The sequence below is a fragment of the Oculina patagonica genome, unplaced genomic scaffold (assembly GCF_052425735.1).
Source record: "Oculina patagonica isolate OP01 unplaced genomic scaffold, crgOcupat unplaced33, whole genome shotgun sequence".
Lineage (NCBI taxonomy): Eukaryota > Metazoa > Cnidaria > Anthozoa > Scleractinia > Oculinidae > Oculina > Oculina patagonica.
In genome coordinates, this window is record NW_027558179.1 from 1 (window position 1) to 27,126 (window position 27,126).

Consider the following 27,126-nt stretch of genomic DNA (forward strand, 5'->3'; position numbering starts at 1 on the left):
GAAGCACTGTGTCAGTTGTCTAACCCAGCTTAAGACTACTTTCAATTTTAAGTTTTTCGTCCTTATTTAGAACAAAAAATACATTTAAAGACATCGATTTTTTTTTGGTTTTCACCTTGCCAAGTTTACAAATTCATTTCAGTTTCCGACCGTGGCAACGGCCATTGCCTTTACAAGAATTTAGAATTAACGAAGCCACTCGATCATAAATTTTCATACCATATAGGTTATAAAATAAAAATAGATGAATGTTTTCTTTCTCTTCTTCTTTTTTTTTTTTAGTTTGTCAATGTTTATTCTGATTTCCAAACAGTAGCGACCTCCTGAAGAAAATAACAACCTAGCTGGCTTTAAAGGAAGCGACTAGTGCAAACGTAACTTGACTTTCTGCATCTGTGTATCAATTAATAGCAATTGTGAAAAAACCCAGCACTTCCAAAGGCAATTCGATCGGGAAAACACGGCCCCACAAGCTTCCCTGAACTTTAAAAAACAACCATGTTGAAGTAAAGGAAATGTGAAAGAAAATTTCTTTCAAACCAACAACGATCTAGACTAACAAAGACACTCAATAAATACCTTTTTAAATAAAAATTGCGCATCGCTTTTCGCATTTTCTACGATTCGAATAACTAACTGTTGGGTTAACAGAAAAAAATGCCACGTAAAGGCCGTGCTAAATGAGAATGAGGTTCCCCGAAAAACCATAAAAACTGAACCACGCAGTGCGCGGGCGATAATTTTCCTTGTTGATCCTCAAACTGATATCCTACCTGATTTTTCTCTGGCAACTGATACAGCGTACTGGCGTTAGTGATCCTATCTTCAGGACGATTTGTTAAACAAGTGATAGTGGGGATATACTAATATGTGGTCTTTCTAATACATACTAGTTATGCAACGCTTTCGAGTGGTATACTATGGAATATCCCACGAGTCACTTGTATTTTCTCGGTATACACACGAGCCTTTAGGCGAGTGTGTATACGAAGAAAATACAAGTGACAAGTGGGATATTCCATAGTATACCACGAGAAAGTGTTGTGTAACTATTTTATACCATGCCATAGAAAATACGCTTACTTAATTTCATCGAGAATAAGATCGCAGCGCACGATGGGAAGGTTGGGTTGAATACCGTCGAATATACAACGGCTTTCCTGTATTCTGATTGGCTGTATTTTCTATGGCATGGTATAATTATTGATAACATCTCGAATTAGGTTATTGGCTGCCCAGGGGTTCGGTTAGCAACTCTCGCAGGGTCTCACATGAATGGCCCGCTACCCTTCGAGAGAATAATAGAACAAATAACACGAACAATGCCCCTAGCCCCAGAAATTAACAATAGCAACTGCTACACTAGAGGACCAGTAGAATTAAGCTTCCGAGGGCTGCTCCCCACGTTTCATTGCTTGTTTTGCGACAATTCGGACGAAGACCGACCACAGTGATTCGAACTTCGTTTAGTATCCACGATCCGAACTTCCTCCCACATTAAAAGCGACCGGAATCCGGGCCAAAATTCTCAGCTAATCTGCGATCCGCTTTATTGTCGAAATTCGCGAGTCCGCTCAATGCATCTCTAAAAATCCAAAACCCTGCGCTTTTTAAGTGGATGAAAAAATTCTGCCAATGACGATGACGATGATGATGATGATGATGATAATAATATTCAACGAGAGTATCCTTCTCGCAAAAGCGGGTTTCAGTGGAGCCCTCATAAATAATAAGTAAATACTAAATAATTTAATAAAAATATTGAAAAATAATTAAAAAAGTTAAAAACGCGAAATGGAAAACAACACAAAGTAAGTTAACAAGGTCTTTTATTTAATTGCTTATACGTTGTATCGTATGTTAAGTAAACTGACACCTGTTTTTACAGTCAAAATACTCAGCCTGTGCCGCCTAATATTCCGGAATAGTTTTGATTAACGGCGAACGGATTCGCGGCATTATTCGTTTCAAACATTCAAATTCAATTTGAATATTGTAAATCATCCAACCGTAAACACGTGAACACGTGAACCTGTCAAAAATTAACCAATCAAATTGCAATGTTCAAATTGAATTTGAATGTTTGAAACGAATAATGCAATACGTTGGCCGTTAATCAAAACTATTCCGGAATATTAGGCGGCACTAGCTGAGTATTTTGACTGTAACCAGTGAACTTTAAACTCTACGTTGGTCTATTAGTAGCGTCAATAAATGAACTGGCTGTGTTCTTTTGCACGGGGATACCAATCGGTGCATCATGTCACTGCAAATAAATAAAACAGAGGCATTTTAACATTTTATCAAAAAATGGATTGGGCGAAAAACAGATAAAGCGAATTTGGTCAATAAATTCGAGCAAACGAGTAAAATGTTGAAAGGGGGTTGAGGACAATGTCTGCTCATGTTTAACGGTAATCGTAAACTAATTACCTAGTTTAAAACAAGTGTGTCCACATCCGTTATAGCAGCACCTCTCCCCTGGCTTGCAATCGCCATCACCAGAACATTCTTCAACACAGTTGCCTATCCCTGGCTTAGGACACCCTGGCTTTACTAAATGTCACAAATAAAATAAGTCCTTTATTATTAGAACCTATTAGCGTTAAGGTGGCTCGACCCAGTTTTTTTCTAGCGATACCTATCAACTTTGAAACCCTCATACTTAAAGGGATTAATGTCAATGACATATCTACTATATCACATGGATTACACATAGACTGAACTCCAATATGATATAAATTTTTGGGAGATCGGAATGAATATCACGTGACAATGACGTCACACAGGTTTTTGCTCCGCCGAATTTTAGCCCATAACCGCATTTTCTCTGGAGATCCTCCACGCTACGTATACCTTGGGTGTTTGCCTTCAGCTCTGCGGAGTTTCATCGAAATCTACAAGAGGAATTTTGAAATGTCTTGGAATTTCTTTTTAGATAGTATAATTTATGTGTAAAATATAGACAAGAATTCACATAAAGAAATTTGCTTCTTTTTTGATGTTTAATGAAAGGCTTTAGCCTTCATTCCTTTTAAAAATGCCCCATATCCGATATCCAAACCATAAGAAGTAGGTAGACTTGCGCGATTTCGAAAAATATGAAATATATTAATCGTATTAAAGCTCAAGGTTTAGCTCTTTTTACCAATTTTACGCCTACTTTCGCAAAAAAAGCGATTTTTTCAAAACTCGTCGATGAATTTTCTCCAAAATTTTTCAGAGTGGCAATTGATCGGTACACTACACAATCCCTGAATTTCATGCTCATTGAAAACTTCTAAGGTTGTCTAACATAAACGCAAAATTGAGTAAATATTGAAGCGATCTCGTAGTTTTGAATAATTTTGTGCTCTGGGATTTCCTATTGTTTCGAGTTGAGCATAACATCAAATTCCTGTGCACCACGCGTAAAATGACTTCGCTTGGCTACCTTCCGAAAACTTACCGAAATCTTTCCGAAATATGGTCCGTTTTAAAGATAAGAAAACAATGGAAAAGAAATTGTCACGCAACAACTTTTCTTGTGTGGTCGACGTCTTGGCTGAGTTGAAAGTTAAAAATGTCAAGAACAAGAAATGTTAAACAAAAAAGGCCGCCGTACTGAATGCTACGCTAAAGAGATTTAAACATCAAAAGAAAGAAAGTGTAAACGAGGTAAGTTTCTGAGTACGCTGTCAAGTCATTTGTAAATGACTGGAATGACGTCAAAACATAACGGGCTTTGAGTTTCATTCATTCATGTTTACTTGAACTCGAGAATATTACCATATTCCGAAAGATTTCGGAAAGCTTTCGGAAGGTGGCCAAGCGTAGTCATTTCAGAAATTACACCCCTCTGTAACAGACCTGGTGAAACCCGACCTGGTGGGTTATTTTGCCCTCCCTGGTGGAAATTTGACCTCCCTGGTCCCTGGTAATAATTTGAAAAATCCCTGGTCAATTTTATTTCTCCCCGGTGGAGAATTTTGTTTACCTGGTCAGGAAAAATCAACCAGAGACTTTCTGCTGGCTTAAACAGAAGAAAACGACGCGCGGCAAGAAGATCGATAATTTAATAATTGTCTATAACTTGATGTAAATAGCAAAAATTAATTGTTAACTTTTTTCTATTGTTTTCGTCGCTTGTTCTGATGTCATGCACGTCACTGAAGAGACAAAACAAATCTGTTGCGACCGGAAATGCGTGCGCGCGCGCAGGCTACAGTGCGCGCGACCCGAAGCGAATGTATGGAAGTATTTTAGACCTGGCTATCTAATAACTACACAGAGGATAATCAGCTTGACCGATATAATTCTTGGTACGTGAGTATTAATTGGCTTTTTTTCCCGTCGATTAAGCAGCCTTAAACAGTTTGAGCGGCGTTTGATGTAAATATCGTGTTTAACTTTGCTGCTCGCCGGCACAATGTGCTTAAAAAGTACTCAAGTTGTTCAAGTACATTCAAGATCATTCAAGTGGCGTATTACGGTAATTTTTAATTAAGCTGGCTCAAATTGTAGATACAGTGTAAATAGTGCTTTGTGTAGCTTTCACCTGCATGAAACTAATAATGCCTAGCTGGAGGACAGCAGTCATACCACGTATTTTTCATTGCTCGCTTAATCCGAAAAAAGTGACAATTCATTCGACCTGTAAAAGATATAAGCAGACGGTTTCCTTATTTTGATTCTTCATGCTTTGGTCTTCCAAAAATGGATCAACGAATAAGGGCCGGCATTTTGAACATTTTGCAAACGGTATTTAACGGGCGACACAGTTTAAATTTAGGCGCGCGCGTGCTAGACAACCCTCTGGATCCGTCTCTTAGTGCACGGCTCTTTTGATAATAAATCTTTATGTCAGTTACCTTCTGGAAAAGCAATTAAGCTTGTATTCAGATTAGCAGGGCTTGGAAGACGTTCAAACTAGGGAGTCGAGAAAATGATCCCACGAAAAGTTCTCCCAATTTCTTTGAGTCCTTTGAAACAGTATGTTTTCGCGGGTGTAATCCGTCAAGCGCAAGGTTAGTTGCCTGGTGAAGCGCTTTCCCCTTCCAAAAATAAGGAGCTTTGAATTTGACTGAAAAGTTTTTGAAATAATCGTGTTTTTTACGTTACTTTAAGCTGCCTGGTTGCACGTGAAACTCCCTTCAAAACGCACGAAATGTGATCTCGGGCTGTCTAATCTTTCAAAATTTCGCGGGGAGGCATGCAACTGGACCCCCAGTAGCTTACACCTTCGGCAATCACACGATAGCATCTTTCAGATCTTTGGCGCTCTGTAGAACCGTCATTTTAAATCCTGCCTACAGGCCTGCTAAGAACTGGAAAAGTAACATGCATCCGAAGGAAGTTTAATCATTTTAAGGCGATGACGTCAGTCCATCGCCTTATATCATTAGGCGGTCGGCGGAATTTGTTCCTCTGTATGTCATCGCTTCTGCATGCATTGCGTGCCGTTTATGATACTCTGATGGGCCCAAGACTTGCGAGAATTTCAGAGGATTTCAGGAATTTAACCCATTGCGGATCTAGTGGCGGTAATGCACTGTACGATACAAAGAACGCACGGGGATCGCAAAATCGATTCTGTTTCTCTTTTGCAACTTTTCTTCTTGTAAGAGCAGTATACAAAGAGTACATTACTTCAGTTGTTTACAAACAATGCGAAAAAAACGACGGTGTCATCTACAGCCGACATCGGTGCGCAAAGTTGTGCACAATTGCCCCGCTAAGTTTATTGCATATTGGGTCACAGAGTTTTCATGTATATACATACATGGTTAGATTTAATAAATCATCGACCTCCGCGGTGAAAAAATAATCAACCTGGTGGATTTTTGACTTCCCTGGTCGATTTTGTGTTGAAAACCTGGTGGAAAGTCAGGTGTCACCAGGTCTGTTACAGAGGGGTGTGAAATTCGATGTTGTGCTCAACTCGAAACAATAGGAAATCCCAGAGCACAAAATTATTCAAAACTTTGAGATCGCTTCAATATTTACTCAATTTTGCGTTTATGTTAGATAACCTTAGAAGTTTTCAATGAGCATGAAATTCAGGGATTGTGTAGTGTACTGATCAATTGCCACTCTGAAAAATTTTGGAGAAAATTCATCGACGAGTTTTGAAAAAATCGCTTTTTGCGAAAGTAGGCGCAAAATTGGTAAAAAGAGCTAAACCTTGAGCTTCACTACGATTCATATATTTAATATTTTTCGAAATCGCGCAAGTCTACCTACTTCTTATGGTTTGGATATCGGATATGGGACATTTTTAAACGGAATGAGGGCTTAGCCTCTCATTAAACATCAAAAAAGAAGCAAATTTCTCTATATGAAGTCTTGTCTTTATTCTACGCATAAATTATACCATCTAAAAAGAAATTCCAAGATATTTCAAAATTCCTCTTGTAGATTTCGATGAAACTCCGCAGAGCTGAAGGCAAAACCCAAGGTATACGTAGCGTGGAGGATCTCGAGAGAAAATGCGATTATGGGCTAAAATTCGATTCGGAGCAAAAACCTGTGTGACGTCATTGTCACGTGATATTCATTCCGATCTCCCAAAAATTTATATCATATTGGAGTTCAGTCTATGTGTAATCCATGTGATATAGTAGATATGCCATTGACATTAATCCCTTTAAGTATGAGGGTTTCAAAGTTGATAGGTATCGCTAGAAAAAAACTGGGTCGAGCCACCTTAAACTAGCTTTTTTCTCTACTCCTGTTGTCCACGATTGTAGCCATAGACTTTCTAAGTTTTGCCTTTCAGTAATTCTGTAAGCGTGCAGGACAATATCCTATACACAAATCATACTAAGCTTCTATTATTACACGATTTTCAATGGTGTTGGCTATAATATTATAACGCGGATGGAAGTTTTATGGATTATTTTTTGTTCCCACAGAAATGTAGCTTAAAGTATAACGTTCTGAGTATTTTTAAAACTCCCTGAAAGATCTTGTACGTCATCGATGACGATTTTAAACCTTTCACCCTGAACTCTTTAGTTCGTAATGCCGTAAAATTTTCTACAATCTTAACTGAAATTGTTGCTAGAAACAGAAGACTGTTATTTCGAGGTTTCCTTCAATTGTTAAGACTGCAGCTATATGCTTTTATTTCTTTCGTGAAACTTCTCCAATTTCTTATATTTTCCATGTCACAGCTATTCAAATTTTCCAAACTTTAGTGAACTACATACAAAATTAACTAAATACTTAATAACTTACATCTTTTGTTTTTAAGGGACGAGCCCGTCACTTCATTCTTTTAAAGGAAAAAATAAAGAAAAAATCAAATTATTTGGCGTTGATCGAACCTTCGGTAAAATAAACTTTGGGTTTCTTAAAAAGCAGACGAGATAAAAAAATATAACTGTTAGAAGAGTAAAATTGCCCATACGGCACTAGATAATCAAATTCCCTAGCTCTGTTTTTTTTTTCCAATTAACTGAAGACACAAAATTAACGACATGATCTATGTTTTATCCCCAAATTTATGAAAATAAAAAGTAAGGTTTCGTTTTAAGAAGTACGTCTTCCTGAGATCGACTGATTAGTACGAAAAGGTATACTTACACTCAAAAGAGTGCACACAATGGATAGCAACACAACTGCAAAGATGAAACGCTTCATGGCTCAACTCTACAAGAAATCTAGAAAATAAATGTAAATTTAAGAATAAAGAACATAGGACAATAATTGAGTCTCAAAAGCTTAACTTAGTCATTTCCTGTTAATATATTTTGCTACCGATGCTCTTCAACATACCTTACAGACGCCTTGGAAAACCGTAACTGCACTCTTCGTTGTTCGAGGTGCGACTACAAGGTTTATACTTGAGACGAGTTACCCGTCTAGACGAGCTTCGGCAAAAATTTTGTTGCTCGTCTGGTTATGCGTCTCTAGTATAAAGACGGGCACAAGACGAGTTATCCGTCTAGACGAGCTTCCTTTCGTTATTCGTCTTTCAAGACGCATTTCGAAAAGTAGCTCGTCTACTGAGACGGGTAACTCGTCTTGTGCCCGTCTTTATACTAGAGACGCATAACCAGACAAGCAACAAAATTTTTGCCGAAGCTCGTCCAGACGGGTAACTCGTCTCTAATATAAAAAACGGCCAATCCGTGCTGAATTTCACGTTCAGGAGAAATAGAAATATCAGCTTTCCCTAAACTAATACACCTGAGTTCACTGTTAAGTGAATTGAGCGAAGGCTTGTCGTAAAGTATTTTATTTAGAAATCACGATATCACACGTACGTATGTAACAGTAGTTGAAAATCTATAATTGATAATTCTGCATAGTTGGTGTTTAACAATGTTCACCTTATTTTTCTGTCCTTTCAAAACTCACTGTCTTAGCTTTAGCTTCAAAAAGTTTTTCATGTTATGTAAATACATTAAGCTTTCCAAATGCGTTGTTTGCTAAGTGATGTTGTTTACGCAACCTGATCCGCGAGCTAAAGCACTAAACGAAAGATTTCCACAAGAGCCCTAGACACTACAAATCCTATTTCATTTTTTCTTTTTACAATATATAGTGGACTGCCATTTTTTTGCAGACGTAGCTAACATGGGCAAAACCATGCCGTCAAAATCATCAATCACCTCAAGTTTCCTTGAATAACATCGACTGAGAGCTCCCTTTATATAACCATATTTTAAAATTTGAATTTATATTTTTGAAGCAAAACATTAAACTTAAAAAATTACAAAATACGCTTATTGAGTACTGTATAAACGATCAAAACAAATTTCGTTGAAGACCAAAATATGTAGAAAATATAAATTTTTCATCGGTGATATTTGTATCAAGAAATATGAATTACAACAGTTTAATTATCACTGATGTTTAGTCAACATATCAAGGGACCGGAACTATGGACAAAAGTTCGTTTCGTTTCTTCAGGTTCTGTAAATAAACTCGCCTTTTTACTATTACTTTGCAAACAACGCATTTGCAACCGTTAATGGCACATAGGCTAAGTGTAATCTGAACAACTTATTGAAGCTAAGGCTGAGACATGGAAAAAAAGGACTGGAAAAATAAGATGAGCATTTTTGAGCTTTGTTAATCACCAATTAGAGATTTTTAACTAACATACGCGATTTCGTGATTAATAAATTAACATAAACAATATTTTGGCTAGACATAATGTTTGGCTTTATACGACGAGTGAACTTAGCTGTATTAGTTTAGGGAAATCTGATATTTCTCCTCAACGTAAATTCAGCACGGATTTCCTCCAACCTTGTAGTCGCACCTCGATAAACGAACAGTGCAGTTACGGTTTTCCAAGGCGTCTGTAAGGTATGTTGAAGAGCTTCTGTAACAAAATTTCCTTATCAAGCTTTTAAGACTCATTTTATTTCCCTATGTCCATTATTCTTAAATTTGTATTTATTTTCTCGATTTCTTTTAGAGTTGAGGCATGAAGCGTTTCATTTTTGCAGTTGTGTTGCTGTCCATTGTGTGCACTCTATTGAGTGTAAGTATTCCTCTCCTCTACTTATTTTTGGATCTCAGGGAAACACTTTTTCATTCAAAAAAACTTTATTTTTGTGCCTTCAGAGATATTTTCATAAAATTTGTTAGAAACATGGTTCACGTTAGTTTTGCGTCTTCGGTTAATCTGGAAAATCTTGAGATAATAAAATTGATTATTTTAGCGAAAAAGATCATTAGAGGAAGCTTTAGAAGAAGCCTAAAACTTATTGTTTTCAAAAGGCCAAATAGTTTTATTTTGTTTCCTTCTAAAGGATGAAGTGATGGGGTCTTCCATCAGGAACAAAAGAGGTAGCTATCGCAATAAAATATACATGTTAAGTTGATCTTGTAGTTTTCGATAGTTTGGAAAATTTGAATAGATTTGATATGGAGAATTACGTGAAGAAGATTCACGACTGGAAGATTTTAATTATTTGAGACGAAGGCAGAACGCGCGACCAGGAAGCCTCCGGATATTTCATTAATTTGGCTGCTTTCAGTATCGATTCAGTAGCTCTCAAAGGTCCGTTTTCACAGGCGATTTTTGTCGCGCAACTCAGTGCAATTCTCGTCGCGCCGAAGTTGCATCAATTTTCAAACAGGTTTGAAACTCCTGCCACTCGCGGCGATTTAATCGCCATTAGTTTCGCGTGCAAACTCGCGACTATTTCATGGCGATTTTATTGCCACGATATCGCGGCGACTTCATGTAATTTCGGCGCGACAAAAATTGCATTGAGTTGCGCGACAAAAATCGCCTGTGTAAACGGGGCTTTTTAGACTAATCGCGCACGAGGAAAATATTTCGTGGATTATAACAAAATATACGTAGTTATTACACAACTCATCAACTGTGAGGTCAGATATCTAAAAACAGCGAATCAGAATACTTTTTCAGCAATAAATGACTCATTTTAGTGTTTGTCACGAACAGAAAAGCCAGGGCAGTGTCCTAAGCCAGGGATAGGCACTTGTGTTGAGGGATGTTCTGGAGATGGTGATTGCAATGGCGAGGACAAGTGTTGCTTTAACGGATGTGGGCACACTTGCATGAAACCAGGTAATTAGTTTATAAAAACCTTTTAATTTGAGTATGTTTGGTCAATATCAGGTCCACAAATGGCTAAAAACCTCAGTTGCAGACACTGTCCATTTTCCGACGATTTCCGATTATTTCGGAAGATTTCCGAGGACTATCGAATGTTCCCAAATATACTGCCGAAGATTTCCGAAGACGACCAAAGATTTTCGGGGAGAAATACAAAAATTTTCTCTAAGTTCATGAATGATTTCTATCCGATTTTTGAAGAGCAGATAAGAATTTACAATGCTAAAATTTTCATTTTCACACTTAACAGTTTTTTTCTCTGGAAACAGTAAACATTAAAAAATTGGCCAATGCAACAGCAAACACTAAAAATTATGGGCAAATAACACTAAACATTAAACCCCATTCAGACCCTCTTTCAGCACTTTCACTCGTTTGTTCGAAATAAATTGTCCAAAATTAAATTCGTTTAATCCGTTTTTTCGTGGGCTTGCAATTCATTATATCAGCAATAGATGCAATTAAAATGCTAATTATATCAGCAAAGGTCTACCCTCCATTTATCGAGCATTTCTACAACACTTTCAAGAGTTTAAAAATGCCACTAAATCGTTTCCGTGTACTGAATTTCTACCATGGAACAGTGAGAAAATAACCATTGAAAACAACATATTATTTTTGAAACCGTTGTTTAATAAGCAGATCTGTTTTTTGCAGGATATCCTAAAATAATAAATGAATTTAAAGAAGCAAATAATAAAGGACTTATTTTAGCATTTGTCACGTATAGTTAAGCCGCCAAAGCCAGGATGTCCTAAGCCAGGGGTCGGCATTTGTGTTGAAGCTTGTTCTAGTGATGACGATTGCAGGGAAGGCGAGTTGTGCTGCTATAACGGATGTGGACACAGTTGTTTTCCATTGTGAGGTAATGAATTAATTTATGTAAACCTTTAAACACAAGCATGTTAAGTTGATATTCGGTCTACAAAGGGCTAGTTAAACCTCAGTTTCAGACATTACCTCCCCCCCCCCTTCTGGTTATTCGTCCAACCCACTTTAACTAAAACATTCAAAACGTGTGTGCGTATATATTTGAAGACTAAGAGGACCAAAGAATTTTTTTTAAAAAAAAGAAACTTTTAATAAGAGGAATTGCTTGTAAGAAACAGCCAAGGGAGGCATGGGTGATTATTTTGAGGGATAAAGGAAACATGCGTAGCCGAGTGGTTAAGGGCGCTGGTGTTGTAATCTGGAGGTCCCCGGTTCAAGACCTGCACTTGCCACTAGCTGGATTTTTCTGGATTGTCCCGAGTTCAAATCCTCGACCACGCTTTGTATATAGCCAACTGATCTGCCTCCTGCAGTTGGGATTTTTAACCTTGTTATGTTCATTAAAAAATATTTGTTTCCTCTGTTTCAGTGGCATGCCTGTAAACTAGCTATCTCTTTGAGATATGAAGCTAAGTGCATGACCACTATAAACATATATTTATTTTTTTTTTTATTTTTTTTTTATGCGTACACCCGCCTTCGTTGCTAATACCTCTCTTTTATTTATTTGTAGTGCTATGATGCCCCGATGGTTATCCCCGGAAAAGAACACAGCCCGTTTATTATTGTTGTCGCTACTTATAGACTAACGTAAAGTTTTAATTAAACTAGTTAAAAGAAACACCAAATCTGGTGTAAGTTTAGTTAACATAAGATACAATGTGTAAGGGAATAAATAAAAGACCTTGATAACTCACTTTGCGTTGTTTCCCTTATTTTGCGAAATCAAGAGTTACTTGAATTACCTTTATGACCAAGATGCAATGTTTCTAACTCTCTGATAAAACTTAACCTTCCTGCGTAGTTTAACCAGTGAAGCTTCACTTTGTTTCATCACTATTAGTACTGCTAGTAGTTAAATCAAGCAGTGCGCCGTGACATTTTACTTCTGGAATCAAGCCTCTTGTCAGTGATATAGTGCAGGGTTGGCCAGGGGGGTGTACCAGTGTACCAAGTGGTATACCAGTATACCTGAAAAGCATGTACCCAGTATACCCAAAATTCCCCCTCAAAATAATGCAAAATACCAAAATTTGGAATAACACAGTATACTTTATACCCATAAAAGGCCCAATTTAAAATACAGTATACCCAGTTTAAAATGCCCCTGTATACCGTATATCTAAAAACCTGACCGACCTTGGTAGTGTGTCATCATTGAAATGAAAGCTACTGAGCATTACTTATCCCGGTTTCCGTTGCATGAAGCGTCTAGAAGTATTTCTACTCCCCCCTGGATGGGATGCTAGTCCAACGCCAACAGTAAATTCGCCTGAAATTATTGATACACCATAGTAGAGAGCACAACGCAGTGGCCCGGCCAGGACTCGAACCCAGATCAGTCGATCCGGAATTCAACGCACTAGAAACCATTAGGCCACCTCGCCTCCCACTTGTGAGCTCAAAGAAGGGCGCTTACCAGGGACAAGGCTATTATTTAAGCTTTAGTTTTACAAAGACATCTGAATAGACTTCTTAAGCTGCAACGTTACGTTACCATGGCTCTCCGCAAAAATATGGTTCTGAACAAACGCGCATCAGGCGTGACCGATCCCATACAAAATGTCGATCCTGTCGCTGATTTCTTTTTTATTCGCAGACGAGTAAAAGGCAATTAAAAAGAGAAAAAATCATTACAAAACTGGTCATCTGGTTATATAATACTCCCATACATTTTGATCAGCTCTACAAATTTTCTTCGTCAGGGATTTCACTTGCCTGAGAACCTTTGAGTCACATCACGAGCGGCGATGTTGCTTGGATGCGGCTTGGATGAGTTGTCAAGCGAAGCGAGCCGCCGGGGCCGTCAACGGCAAAGTCACTTTCTCGCTGGCGCCCAACCGGCTCGCCTCGGCCGACTCATGCAAGCAGCCAAGCCGCTCGTCACGGTGTGTTGAGGTGTGTGTGACTCAAAGGTGAGCCTGCTTGCAGGTTTCATGAGTTGGAATATACAAAAGAGTAGATAAACTGCTATTTATGTATTTTTTTAAGAGGTCCTTTTGAAATATCTCGAGCCGACATACCGTGAAAATTAAGAAATGAGACGCAGTGTCCCTTCTGTGAAAGAGTTTTCCGCTGAAGGTGTTTGACCCCGCCCGCACACCGTTGTCCCATGTTCTACCAAGGAGACTATATGGTAACCTTACATGAAGTGTATCCCGCAAAAAAGGTGTGCGCCAAACAAAATGGAGTCTCTTTTACAACAAGCTACTTGTCCGATCTGCCGTGATACCTACAACGAGCCCAAAACTATTTCATGTCTTCACACATTTTGCTGTGAGTGTCTGACGAAACACGCAAGAGCGAGCCACAGACAAGAAAAATTGTGTTGCCCTGTGTGCCAAGCAGAAATCGATTTACCCGAAGGAAATCGTGGCTTCGACGGTTTGCCGACCAGCGTCTTTCACAAAAATCTATTGAGTCTTCTTGCTGTTCATCACTTGCGGAGTGGCAATGGAGAGTGCATTACTTGTGGTAACTGTAAAAATAAGACCTCTGATGTCTGTTATTGCTTCGATTGTGCAGAATTTATCTGTCCGGTCTGTTTACATGCGCATGAAGTGTGGAAGGTATTCAGAGGGCACAAAGTCAAGTCTGTTTTGAAAGAATTTCAAGCTGATGATTACGAAGCCGTGTTGAAACGACAGCCCTTTTGCACGGAACAGTTCCACGAGCAAGAAGTCACAAGATTTTTCTGTCTTCGTTGTCAATCTTGTATCTGTCATATTTGTATCGCCACGAATCACCAAAAACATGAAGTCATCTTGCTCGACGAAGCTGCTGATAATGAGAAAGGCAACATCATGGCAGACGTGACAAGGATAAGAGATAATGAGAGAGCGTTGAAGGATGTGATTCGGCAATTTGAAGAAACAATTTCAAATCTGGAAAGCAATATCGCAACAGCTAAACGTGGGGTCTCGCAAACAGCCGAACAAATGATCACAACGATTCGAGCGCGCGAGCGAGAAACGATATCCTCCCTCGAGACGACACGCGTGACGAGACTCGAGAGAATCAACTCGGCAATTGAAAAAGTGATGTCCCTGATCAAACAAATGAACCAAGCAGTCGAGTTTGCAGAAAATCTAACACAGAGAAGCTCAAGCTCGGATATCATGCTAAACAAAGAGACTTTGAAACAGAGATTTGAAGAGCTTCATAAAGTTGAAGTTCCAAAACACCATGTGACCTCATTCATTAAGTTTACTGCGGCTTGTGCGGTGGAGGGCTTGAGACTGGGTGACATTGCCACTGAGGGAGCAGATGCAAATTACTCCACTCTGGAAGGACTGGATCAAACTTTTAAGGCTGGTGTAGAAGCAGAATTGATATTATGCGCCAAAACACCTGAAGGAGAAGAAACAAACTGTCCTGATGTTAAACAACAAATTAAAGTTCTGATAAAGCCTTCTAAATATGACACCAATGTGATTGTTAGTGAAATGGAAAACGGCAGATTCAAGGTGAAGTTCACGCCCAGAGTACCTGGTGCCTACAGCATTGAAGTGAGGATCAACGGCAAGAACCTTCCTGACTGCCCTGTCATTGTGAAGGTGAAAGAACGCGAACTTGTTTCAGTCGGTGAGTTGGACTTAAAGCTATTTCCAGAAGACAAGCTTAAAGGGCCATATGGAATCAGCGTAAATACAAAAGGAGAGATTGCTATAGCAGATCGAGATGGACACTGTGTCTACATTTTTGATAACGAAGGCAACTGTTTGACAAAAATTGGTGGCCCACGCCGAAAAAAACAAGTGCAACTTAACAACCCATGTGGTGTTGCTTATTTAAATGATAAGGAGATTTTGATTGCAGATTCTAGAATCCAACAGGTAGATGTCCAGGCAGGAACTTTATTAAAAAGCTTTAAAGTTGCTGGCCCAATTGATGTTTGTTTGGATGTAGAGGACCACATTGTTGTAACAGAGAGTGGTAAAAAAAGAATACATGTGATGTCACATGAGGGTGAGACTATTTCCATATTTGGAGACAGTGGCACTGAGAAACTCACTGATCCAACGAGTTGCATTTCATACAAAAACATTTTTCTCGTTTCTGATGGAAACAGTAACAGCATCAAAGTTTTTAGTAACTCAGGAACTTTCTTATACAAGTTTGGGGAACAAGGGAATCAAGATGGACAGTTTGACCTGGCAAGTGATATGCATCTGGACAGATCCAATAATCTTCTTGTTTGTGATTATTACAATGGCAGAGTTCAGCAATTTTCGTTAGACGGTTGCTTCACAGGCAAATCCTCTGCTCATATGCCAGGTCCAGATGCAATAGCAACAACACCAGATGGACGAGTTCTTGTGATCAGTGCCGCAGCTAAGAAAGTACACATATTGAAGTAGATGTCATTTTTAAACCAGTGTAGCTTAAACTTCTTGATGGGTGTTCTGGCCCCAGGGGGGTACTCAGGATTACTAGTGACGGGGATGATTGAAGGATTTTTTTGGGTTTGAAATCTTCAATTCTGAGGGTTTTTTGGATAGGAAATGTGGCAATTTTTTTATGTAAGTAGGAAGGTTTTTGGGAATTAAAAACAAACTGAAGATTTGTGGTATTGCCTTGGCTGTGCAGTTCTGCAGATAAAGTACAAACAAACATGTTTTGCTGTTGAATTTTAAAATATTTTTGATCCAGGGATTTTTTGGGTTATGTTGGAAGCCCTAGGGTTAGTTAGGTCTTGTGATTTGCCTCCATTCAATCATCCCCATCACTTGAAATCCTGAGTAACCCCCTGGGGTTCTGGTACACTGTAAAATTCCAAAAAAAAGGGCTGTGGGCTTATATTTGCTAGGTGACCCTTTCACAGACAGGTGGGCTTCTTTTTAGGCAGTGCTGATAAACTGTGTACAGGGAGCAGTGAGGGGAGGGACGGAGGCTTGATTTCATACGGAAATAATTTGCTTTTCAAAAATTTATGATTTTTAATTGGATAGGATATTTTGACCAAGGCCCTTCCTGTGAACTACCCATTTTCATGAAAAAATCTAGTTGCAGTGACCAAATTTTATTCCCTGCAACTAGTCACATGAAATTTTGCCCGTCCCTTTGTGTGAACTGTTCATGCAACTAGTCCCTGCAACCAAAATGAAAAATCAACCAATCAAGAACTGAAGCAGTAGGTCCCTGTGAGTAGCCCCTTTATGTAACACTACAGGGGACTTGTTGCATGCTTATTGGCATGCTTGGTCCCTTTCGTGTGTACAGCGTGTGCGACTATTCCCCTTGTGTGTGCTGACCGCTAACCCTTCAGTCCCAAGAGTGACCAACATCAAATTTCTCCTTGTAATATTAATACCTGATCAAGACAAAGGGTTAGAGCGGTTTTCACTTGAGTCGAAAGCAATAAATTTGCGCTTACTTTGGTTTTGCATAACTACCCGCAGTGATTGGTTTAAAAATCTCCCGCCACATTCTCAACCAATCAGCACTAAAACCAAAACCAATCCTGTCTTGCTCACGCATGTTTTCCCGCGGTTCACTGGATTGTCTGTGTCCTTTGTGATTGGCCAGAGTAATTACCTTGGCTTTGGTTTTGCGACACTCAATTGAAAACTGCTCTATAAGAATAAACAAAATGAACACTAAAGAAGTTGCTTTGATCTTTTAGCAAATTCTCCCAACTATTTCTAAAAATGCATGGAGATCAGTCGGGAGAATTTGTATGTGAAAGCTTAAAAAGGGCTGTAGTTTCTGTACCTTAGCTGTCTCTTCCCTTGTCAATGACTTGTTTTCATTGTTTGGCTAAAGTATTTCTCAATTTTTAATCATTATTACAGATATTAACAAATTTGTAATTTCCTTAATTATTGATTACAGAAGTGTACATATTGAAAGCTTGTCAGTGCTGCCTGTTTTTTATTTAATGTTTTATTAACTTGATTGATTTAACAGTGTAACCTAATAGATCAGTTTTCAATCGAGTTTTGTTTAAAACCAAAAACAAAGTAATCCCACAAGAAAAAAAGACAATCATCGGGCTGTGAACCAAACAAAATTCAAAGCAAATACATGCAGGTGGCACTAAGCATGGGAAAACGTGAACGGACAAGCCATGATTGGTTATCATTTTGATCAATTCTGATTGGTTGAGGAATTGGCACAAGATTTTTAAACCAATAACTAAGTGTAAGGCACAATCGAGGCTTTCAAAATCCTGTTTCTAGTTACATGTACTACTTGTCATTGGTGATTATTTTTAAACTTAGCTCTTATTCAATGGGTCACAGTGACTGAGCCCCTCCCAGGGGCCTTGTTCCCCAAAAAGTTTCTCTTGTGTTCCCTTGTTCCCTAAAAGTATTTTGTCAATTTTTTTGATCCCTGTTACCTAAAATATCAGAAACACAGCTTTTGTTCTCATATTCCTTTTGTTCCCTTGTTCCCAATTATTTCATGGCCACGTACCCTTGTTCCCTGAAACCCCTGGAAGGTGCTCACTACTGGGATGCCATTGATTGTGTTTAACCCAATAAAGTAGTTGTTGTTAAATTCTCCTTACTGTTTTCCATACATTTCTTTTAATGTTAGTTCAGAGAATTTGTTTGTTCATCAGAACAATACCTTATAGTTGATGATTTTTTTAAATCTCAAACAGTCTGTTAATTATGACAAAATAAACGTTTTGATCATGTAGACGGAAATTAACTGTTGATCATATAGATATATCTTATTAACCAAGCATGGGGGCGGTATTGGTGTGTTTCCAAAAAATATCCTTATCCACCCCACAGAGGGTCATTAGAATCCCGTTGGGGAGGAAGGTCATGTAAAAAAACTTAGAATTCTAAGTATGATAATAAGTGGAGAAGTGGTAGCAAGTCAAATACTCGGAAAAAAGATTTTCCGAGTTCCCCAACGGGAGTCGAACCCATGACCTTCCAGAATACCGGTTGGACGCTCTAACCACTGAGCTATGGGGGACTCATGGTGAGCGAGGTCATATACTGGGTTCTTCGCTCACCATGAGTCCCCCATAGCTCAGTGGTTAGAGCGTCCAACCGGTATTTTGGAAGGTCATGGGTTTCGACTCCCGTTGGGGAACTCGGAAAATCTTTTTTCCGAGTATTTGACTTGCGACCACTTCTCCACTTATTTTCACTTTAATCCAAGTCACCACTTATCATGTATTCTAAGTATGATACTTAAGGTCATTCCTCCAAAATAGAACTCACGATAGTTTTTCGCGCAAACTTTGCCTACTGGTTAATTATCCTAAGAAAACTTTATTTTTGAAATAAAAAAGAGGGGTCCAGGTATTCGTTTAGGAGCAGGAAGACCTTGAATATACCCTATAATTCCTTACAATATCAGCAATTATATTATTATAAGTACTGACTAAGTTCACATTTCTGTTTATTATTTATTTTTCTACAATAGAAATTTGTTCATTTTCATTTTATAGTAAGAAGGTGATTGCTAGACTCAGAGAATTAAAAAAAAAATGATAGGTCCCGTTACTCGTTTACGAGAAAACGGCGATTTATCTCTCTTGCGAGCCAAGACGTGTAAGAAAAGCCGCCATTTCTTATTGTGCGCGCGCTAAAAACGCGTAAAATTATGCGCTGTGCGGGATGCGCAATGCAATACAGAGGAATTACTTTAATTGGCCGTTTTCACAATACAGGCGGACAAATCGTCTGAGACGGACAAGCCGTCCAAGTGTGAAAACGGGACGCACACGATTTTGGACGAACAAGCGGTCTGAATTTGTCCGTCGATTAGGCGTCTGGGGAAACGTTTTTTCAAAAACGACTTGGTCGTCTAGACGGACAAGTCGTCAAAAAGCCGTCTTAAATTCACACTAGACGAACAAATCGTCAGACGACTTGTCCGTCTTGTAGTGTGAAAACGGTCATTCCAAAACTTATGACTTTAATGAATACATTTAATTTGTGATATTATCCATAATTTCTGGCCCGAGACTCGCAAGGCTTCGTAACCCTCGCTAACCTTTATAACTCAAAGCGCTTCAGCTTCCAGTGAGCTCCGTTAAAAAAAAAAAAAAACGAACAGAGACGTTGAAGAAGAAACAAGGAGATAAAAAAAAAAACAATTAACCAATGAAAAAAACGAAAGAAAATAAATCAAAACAGAATTTTGGGGAGGAATATCTAGGCCCCAAGCCTGACCAAAAGCAATTCCTAGGTGTCAGACTCAAGTCTACGCCTGGGGAGAGGTTATTCGGCCCCAAAGCCAGTTCTAGAATAACCCCTATAAGCGTGAATACGTCGTCGTATTCGTGCGCGCCGTGATTACCACTCAGCCGCCGGCGTTTTAATCAATACCGCCACGGTACCGAGTCATGCCCTCTTTCCTTTTCCCTGTAAAGTACATGTATATGTCGTTCTGTAACTCGCGAAAAATGGTCTGTCTCACATAGGGTGTGTGTTAAGTTTAGTTTTCAAAGAGATCATGTCAGGGACCGCGGAGACCATTTTAAAGTGATAGGGCTAAAAAGCTGGCTAAGACAAGCAAGCATTTGAGATCACTGTTCCGCAAGGCATTGATCATGTAAAAATTCATAGTGGCCGGAGCTCACGCGCGCGCGAGCGGAGCATCCATAAGTAAGCAAATGGTTATCCCAGGGTCGAGGGGGGGGGGGGGGCAAGCAACATGGCAGCCAGTTGGAGAGTTCGCTTCCTATTTATAGCAGCAAAAGAAATTTTCTACCTTGAGTCGTTAAAGCGGAAATAATGTCGCCGGAAAGATTCTTATTGATGTGGTGTTTGTTGTGAAATCAAACCATGACGGAAATGTGTTTGTTGACTTGGTCGTCATTTGTTTTATGTCATTTGTGAGCCCCACGTGCGTTGAACTGATCATGGTACAATCATTTGCATTTCAGTGCATAAAAGTAACACGACATCACAAAATTATGCGTTTTTATAATTACGACAAAATTTGGGATAAAAACAGTGCATTTAATTTTTTAATAAAGATAGTTGCGACCCCTTTGCAATCTCTGAATCCACGGCATCGTAGTCGTGGTTGCTATAGCTTCCATTTCGCGGGAAAAGATGGCCTGCTGCATCATCGTCCAAAAATCGCTGACTAGATCGTGAATTGATCGCGTTGACAGTTGTGAGAACATCGCTACTCGGTTCCAGACCTCGTTTCTATCCCCCCTGGGTTATCCATCGAACCGAAAAATTTTGGGCGTCACCGCCAACCCCGTACGGATAAGGCCAAGGGACGAATAAATAAATAAAGTTCGCAGGGCAAGACAAAATATAGATGACGGGTAAAATTACTCAGCGACACTATACACAGCAAAACATCTGAGAGGTTTATTATCCAACTGCTCTATTTTGTTTTTGTTTTTTATGTGTGTGAGTGTATCGAAACCTCGATGCGCCTTTACGAAAAAAAAAATGTGGCTCTCGTTCAAACGCTACACGGTTAAATTTTAATTTATTGGTCTCTGGTCGCATTTTTCGTAACCGTAAAACGAGCAATTGACGCTATCTTCTATCGACTAGATGACGTGGACGTTTTAGTTAGATCTAAACGAAGTTATGATATGAAACCGCGGGAAAATTTGTTGCACGGTGTTTACCGTGTAGACTGAGTGAAACCGCGAGTAAAAAGAGCGACAGAGAACTTTCTTACCGAAATATTTCTCCCACGATGTCCTCAAAAGTCATCTATATTCCCTGAAATTGTGAAAAACGAAAACGGTTTACGAGGAGACCCGGCCCGAAATAATTGCGAATGATATTCCTTGTGCAAGTCCAGTTTGCTTGTTTCTGTTGTTTGCTGTTGAATCTGCGGCTGTTGATCATCAAGAATACAAATGATTGTGTTTAAACGAAGCTAAGCTGCACTGCATAGTGCGCTGAAGAAAGACTGAGACAGGACCCTGATGCAAGCTAACCACCTCCACTGAATGACTGAGCCTGATTTTGTGACAGAAAATTTCATGATGTTTTTACCGAGGCTTTCTGAACGCAGTTTCGATAGATTCCGTGTGGGCAAGATTTATATTTTCCCATATAGGTCATTTTTGAATCAGTGTGGAGCTCCGCTTTGAGGCTTGCCTATAGCTATATATTACATTATCCTTTTCACCCGGAGCCCTTAAATATCAACCCAACCAAAAAAGTGGTAGGGCTATAGCCCAACCAGCCCCTCCCCCTCCGCGGTCCCTGCATGTTCTCTTTCCTTTTCTCTGTTAAAGGAGCTTTGTCACGGATTTTAACAAATTTTTGAACAGCCAAAATTATATAAATTGTGTCACAGAAAACTTAAAAATAATGGTCTGTTTTTATTAACAATGGCTATATTAGAGCACCGAAACTGTTGTAACAGTTAAAACAAGCGTATTTAGCTGCGGATGGCTAGGATGGAAATGGATTGCAACTTGAAAGATTGAGGCTTAACTTTTCAAGTTGTTTCTATGCGTTTTCAAAAAAAGTCGATATTTATAATAGTACATGTTTGATTTCCAGGGTTTGATTTCTTTCCGCAAATTGCACGCGACGAGCACTAAGAAAAAACTTGTTGAGACAACAGGAACAAGTTTATTTCGACACTAGGCGTATGCAGTAATCCTCTTTTGGGGCTAAGCGAAAGAATCTGACCGCTTCGAGCGTTTTTCCCAGTTTCAGTGGCAGCAGTTTTCCACCCTGATGAAAGAATGCCTTTTCCTAGGAGTCAAGAGTCAAGTCTGGACTGTATCGAGAAATTGGGGCCAAAATAATGGAAATTAAGGTCATGGAAATTAACGCTCCACTTAATTAACGGCGCGGAAATTAACGTTAACAAAAATTAACGCGACTTAAATTAACGCGAATTTTTAAAATTTGCGTTAATTTCATGAAGCGTTAATTTCCTATAAAGAGATAAGGTGATATCTTTCCTTGAGATGTTCAAAGATAATGCATGTTTTTCCTAGGTTATTTTTAGAACTAATCTCGTTCCCAGATCTCGCGGGTGGGCGAAGCAAAAATCCGGGAAATCCTCGTGATGTAGCTCCTTTAATTATAAGTATCAGTGTCGTTTTATTACTCGAGAAAAAATTATAAATCCATAATGATTTGTGCATTTGCAGTCTGAATGACTTACCCACTCTGTAGGAAGAGTACATTTTGAAACATTGCAAGATCATGCCCTATGCTCTACAACTATTTCTTTCAAATCAAATCAAATTTTATTTATACACGTGACACTTAGAGTACATACAGTTCTCGCTAGAATGTGTACGTGTGTCAAGCATTTCCACTGTATTTGGAATACTGTTTGGAATATTGGAAGAAGGATTAATTTAAGAAAAACATCAGTAGAGAAATGTGGAAGATCACAATTTTCCCGCGAAAATTGATCAGGAATACAATTCATTGTGTGTTACATGTAGTAAACACGCGTACGGTAGCCATGTTGTTGGAGTTCCTTGGAGTTCAATTGGTGTTGTGTTTATTCGTCGTTTTCTCGTGGATTTTCCTCATAACCACATGAATCATTTTTGAAATAGCACTTGCCCTTGTGAAGGTAAGCATACTTAATTTAAATTCTGTCATCTACCGTCTGATAAATTAATATGAAATCTTTAAAGGAAATTTCGCCCGCATATGCAGGGTCATGCAGAGCCATCAGACGAGAGATGCAATTTACTCACAAATACATGCTGTATTTGAGTGTACAGAGTTTAACACGAAAGCTAATACTTAGCTCATGGTTTATTGTTTTTGTAAAGCGGTTTTGAGCTATTTGTTTTTGAAATAGCACTATATAATAAATAAATAAATAAATAAATAAATAAATAAATAAATAATTACACAAACATGATATAAAATAAATAAAATTAAATAAATAAGTGTAGACAAATAAAAAAATATATAAATAAATTAAAAAACAAGCAAATGTTCATATTCATTTGTGCAGATATCACAGGCGGCCCAGACGTTGTATTTTCGATCAACGTGACATATTGTCGGCGATTGTGTTACAATCAAATGGAAGCCAATTTTATGTCAATTATTTTCCACATGTAGTGTTTACTGCAATTTTTGATGCATTCTCATACATTGTCTTATGGCTGAAAACGTAAAGCAATCGCCAGCATCAATATGTCGCTTTAATCAAATACAACATCAGTGGGCTGCCTGTGATTTAATCCAAATATTAAAAGTCAGTTGGAAGCTGTCCTCTGCTTCTGATTATTAGATATTGGCTGCCAACCACGCTTATGGGCTACTTACTATATTAGTTTATGTTATTACTAAAACATGGCTTACACGGGGCCTTTTTTTTTCTAACCCAGCGTAAAATTTAAATCCTGAGTTTTGTAATACTTTAAAAACCTATCTTTATAAACAAACATGACATTTACAGACTGAAATATATTTACATTTGGTATACATCAAATTAAGGAGGAATCACCAAATATGCCATCAGATTCCCATAAAACACTTTAATTTCTGAAAGTGCTGCCTAGTCCTTTCAGTCCTTTCAAGATGCCTTCCAAAGCCATGATAAAGGTTTATAGAACACAAAACAAAATTAAGCAAAATATAATTGCATAAGTCTTGATAATCTCTCCCCGTTTTAAAGTACAGATAGAGTAATAATGTCTTTCAAAGCAAAACAAAAACATATGCCTGACAAACAGGTTGGAAGGGGGGCAGTTGACGTGAAAACTGACACTTGAACACATATGGTGTAGCCTGTTCCAGGCATTTGGTTAGTTGGGGAGTAGCACGAAAAACGGGATTAGTGCAAAAACTGGCGAGTGGAAAAATGGCGAGCGTACTTAGGCAAGGAAGCATCTTTACCCCTCCCCTAATTTTTCGCTTTTATTCCAGTAGGCCTTCCCTCTTTTCCCAAAATGGTTGCCCATGACAATTTGAAGGGTTCTGAAGAGGGAGGGGGGCCAGGGATATAATTTTCACTAATTTGAGGTGATCACAGATCTGACTTCATGTTGCATGTGTGTTGGGTTCCATCAGTTCAATAATTCAAGCCACTACTATATTGATTTTGTTTTATTTGGTGTTGTTGCTATCAACAAATATTGCTCTGTATTGATATTTTTGAGTATCTTTAATATATATGATGAGCTGTGATGTGTTCTTGTTAAGTTGAAAACTGGCAATCCAGCCCTTCAGCGTCGGCGCCACCCTTTGAATACTGGAATTTTTTAGATAAATAAAACAAGTATCAGTAAATAACTAATATATATTAACCATTAAGTGACTTATGGTGGCTTAATGAAGTAATGCGTAATGCAGGGAAAATTTTACTTGTCTTGATATACCGTTAAAGCTCTCCTTCTGAAACTTTATTTTTTTTAATAGCCCACGCCCCCATCTCTCCATCTCTCCATACAGCCCACCCTTAATGAGATAAATCATGACAATCTATGAACACAAAAACAAGATAATATCCATCCCCCATTTACTCTTTGTCTTTTGTTAGAACTTAAGAGCACTAAAACATTCAAAATCCCATTTTATTTCTTTCACATGTACCCTGATATAAAATATGTATATAAAAGTCCCCCTCTTTTTTAATATCAACCCCACCCCACCCCACCCTTAAGGTCTCGAAAAGGAATATGCCCGCTGTGGGCTTAATAGATCTCTTACAGTAACATAGACAGTTAAGAAATATTCTTACTTGACTTGTTAGGAACGCATGTGTGTCTACATCCATCGAAGCAGCATACTTTACCATCTGTGCATGCAGGCAATCCATTGCCACACTGCACACACTGGTCTTCTGTGAACACTGGTGGTGGACACTCTGGCATTGGACCGACATAAGACACATGAGATCCTTACTAATGATTTCCAATGTAAAGACTTGACTGACTGACTGACTGACCTAACTGACTGACTGACTGACTGTCTGTCTGTCTGTCTGTCTGTCTGCCTGCCTGCCTGTCTGTCTGTCTGTCTGTCTGTCTGTCTGTCTGACTGACTGAATGACTGATTGGCGCGTAACTGACCTACCAACCAACCTAATGACTGACTGACTGATTCTGTACATCAAACATTTAAGACCCCACTTGTACTTTATGCAACTTGAACTCATTTTGAACTCAATTTGAACTCAAATTCTTTCTCATTCCTTGAAAATGTCATTATGAAGTCACCGTATCGTCAAGCATTATATCGTTAGTTTTAACGTGTTTATGTATTTCCAAATCATGATTAATCATCTTTGGTCCGTTTTAGTTAATTTTTACATATTTGGTGTTGTTTTTCTCTTAGATTCTTTATTTTGAGGGCAGTGTCCTTGAAATTGCGAATAGTTGTGCACAAAAAAAAAGACTTAATAGATATCGATTCGGGCCGCTTTTAAAGGAACTACGTCACGGACAACACATATTGCAAAAATGGGCAAAGTTTTACAAAATTGTCTTTATCTTTAACAGTCGGAACTACTCTTGGTTATTTTCGCCTTTTTATTACTCCTTTGTTGTTTTTCTATGTTAGAAAACTATTATTTTGAAGTTTTCTTCAATTTGAAAGGAATCAGAAAAATGACCGTGGCATTGCTCCTTTAATTTGCTGTAGATCGTAAGACAAGTCTTTTTATCCTGTTGTAAATCTAATCCGCTTGTTCCCCGTGTTAAAAATAATAAAAGTTTGCAAAATATCACAGTTTACATTCAAGATAGAATTTAACATTATTGTGGTAATTACGTTGCATCTGCAATCTTTTACTTTTGAAACCCGTTACTTCACCCTGAGGAAAAAAAGTAACAGAATTAGCTGCAATTGATTAAAGCTTGTGAAAATATCGTAAAATTCCGGTTATGAGTTAAGTTCCCTCTCTAAAATTCGAGAGGAAATAAAGTCTATGTATGTATAAGCCCTGGGCTTATACAATTTTGTAAAGGGTTTTTGTGGGCTTATAAACGGACAGGCTTATATCCGGAGTGGGGGCTTATAAGCGGAATAAAAAAAAAATGTTTCAAAACGAGCCACGGCTGTGTTGATCGAAATACGTTTTTGAGTTAAAAAGGCATAATAAAGCATTATTTAGCCCAGTTCAGTATTGTCATCCAGCAGAGGGGGGCTTATATCCTGGGGGCTTATAACCGGATGTATTTGTTTGTTTCCAGGGGGGCTTTTAACGGGGGTGGGGGGGGGGGGGCTTATAACCGGAATTTTACGGTATTCAACACTGATGTTCTCTTCCTCCTCTTTCTTTTCCTCTATTGTCTTGACTTAGTTAAGTGACCCACATTATTTGTTTTTATTATTTTATTTTTATTGTTCCTTTTTAAGTCTTTGTTGAACTGCATAAAGGGGATTTTCTTTCCCTGAAACCTGGTAAAACAAGGTTAAACAGCTAAAAATCGCATAATTTGCCGCCTAATAGACCCTCTGGGGCATAATTTGCTACCTAACCTCCGATTTTTTCCGCACCCTACCAAAGGCCTGATTTTTAAATTATTTTTGGACGAGTGCATTTCACTTTCGGATAACCAAAATCTGAGTGGCACTTGTCCAATGGACAAGAGGAAGGAAAAAAAAAACGATTTTTGCCCTGTGAGTAAGAACTTTGTTTTCAGCAGTGGTATTTGCAAG

The 27,126-nt window shown here is 38.5% G+C and overlaps 3 protein-coding genes across 4 annotated transcripts; 2 read left to right on the plus strand and 1 right to left on the minus strand.

Annotated features, from left to right (window-relative positions):
* Positions 1–1,942: 1,942 nt before the first annotated feature.
* Positions 1,943–7,848, minus strand: LOC144640530 (WAP four-disulfide core domain protein 18-like). 2 transcript variants are annotated; one of them, XM_078499638.1, is made up of 5 exons: positions 7,759–7,805; positions 7,567–7,643; positions 7,219–7,255; positions 2,434–2,556; positions 1,943–2,266 (listed from the first exon to the last, which is right to left on the minus strand). In XM_078499638.1, the coding sequence occupies exons 2-5, from the start codon at positions 7,621–7,623 to the stop codon at positions 2,259–2,261; spliced, it is 225 nt and encodes a 74-aa protein (XP_078355764.1). In that variant the 5' UTR covers positions 7,624–7,643; positions 7,759–7,805; the 3' UTR covers positions 1,943–2,258. The 2 variants fall into 2 exon arrangements, with proteins under 2 accessions (XP_078355764.1, XP_078355763.1); XM_078499637.1 differs by having other exon boundaries at positions 1,944–2,266; positions 7,567–7,632; positions 7,759–7,848.
* A 1,362-nt stretch (positions 7,849–9,210) lies between these two features.
* On the plus strand, positions 9,211–12,272 carry LOC144640528 (waprin-Phi2-like). Its single transcript, XM_078499634.1, has 6 exons — positions 9,211–9,300; positions 9,413–9,478; positions 9,750–9,786; positions 10,412–10,537; positions 11,316–11,450; positions 12,090–12,272. Exons 2-5 carry the CDS (start codon positions 9,422–9,424, stop codon positions 11,447–11,449), a joined length of 354 nt encoding a protein of 117 aa, XP_078355760.1. The 5' UTR covers positions 9,211–9,300; positions 9,413–9,421; the 3' UTR covers position 11,450; positions 12,090–12,272.
* A 1,412-nt stretch (positions 12,273–13,684) lies between these two features.
* On the plus strand, positions 13,685–16,090 carry LOC144640531 (E3 ubiquitin-protein ligase TRIM45-like). The gene has a single exon (XM_078499640.1). The coding sequence runs from the start codon at positions 13,723–13,725 to the stop codon at positions 15,934–15,936; it is 2,214 nt and encodes a 737-aa protein (XP_078355766.1). The 5' UTR covers positions 13,685–13,722; the 3' UTR covers positions 15,937–16,090.
* The last annotated feature ends 11,036 nt before the right edge of the window (positions 16,091–27,126 follow it).

What these genes read in the sequence shown, in the direction of transcription:
- LOC144640530 (XM_078499638.1), bottom strand. Translation starts at nt 7,623, where the DNA reads ATGAAGCGTTTCATCTTTGCAGTTGTGTTGCTATCCATTGTGTGCACT. An exon ending in TTGTGTGCACTCTTTTGAGT is followed by an intron (nt 7,256 to 7,566) that starts GTAAGTATACCT and finishes TTCCTTTAAAAG; the next exon opens with AATGAAGTGACGGGCTCGTC. An exon ending in GTCCCTTAAAAACAAAAGAT is followed by an intron (nt 2,557 to 7,218) that starts GTAAGTTATTAA and finishes TGTGACATTTAG; the next exon opens with TAAAGCCAGGGTGTCCTAAG.
- LOC144640528 (XM_078499634.1), top strand. Translation starts at nt 9,422, where the DNA reads ATGAAGCGTTTCATTTTTGCAGTTGTGTTGCTGTCCATTGTGTGCACT. An exon ending in TTGTGTGCACTCTATTGAGT is followed by an intron (nt 9,479 to 9,749) that starts GTAAGTATTCCT and finishes TTCCTTCTAAAG; the next exon opens with GATGAAGTGATGGGGTCTTC. An exon ending in TTCCATCAGGAACAAAAGAG is followed by an intron (nt 9,787 to 10,411) that starts GTAGCTATCGCA and finishes TGTCACGAACAG; the next exon opens with AAAAGCCAGGGCAGTGTCCT.
- LOC144640531 (XM_078499640.1), top strand. Translation starts at nt 13,723, where the DNA reads ATGAAGTGTATCCCGCAAAAAAGGTGTGCGCCAAACAAAATGGAGTCT.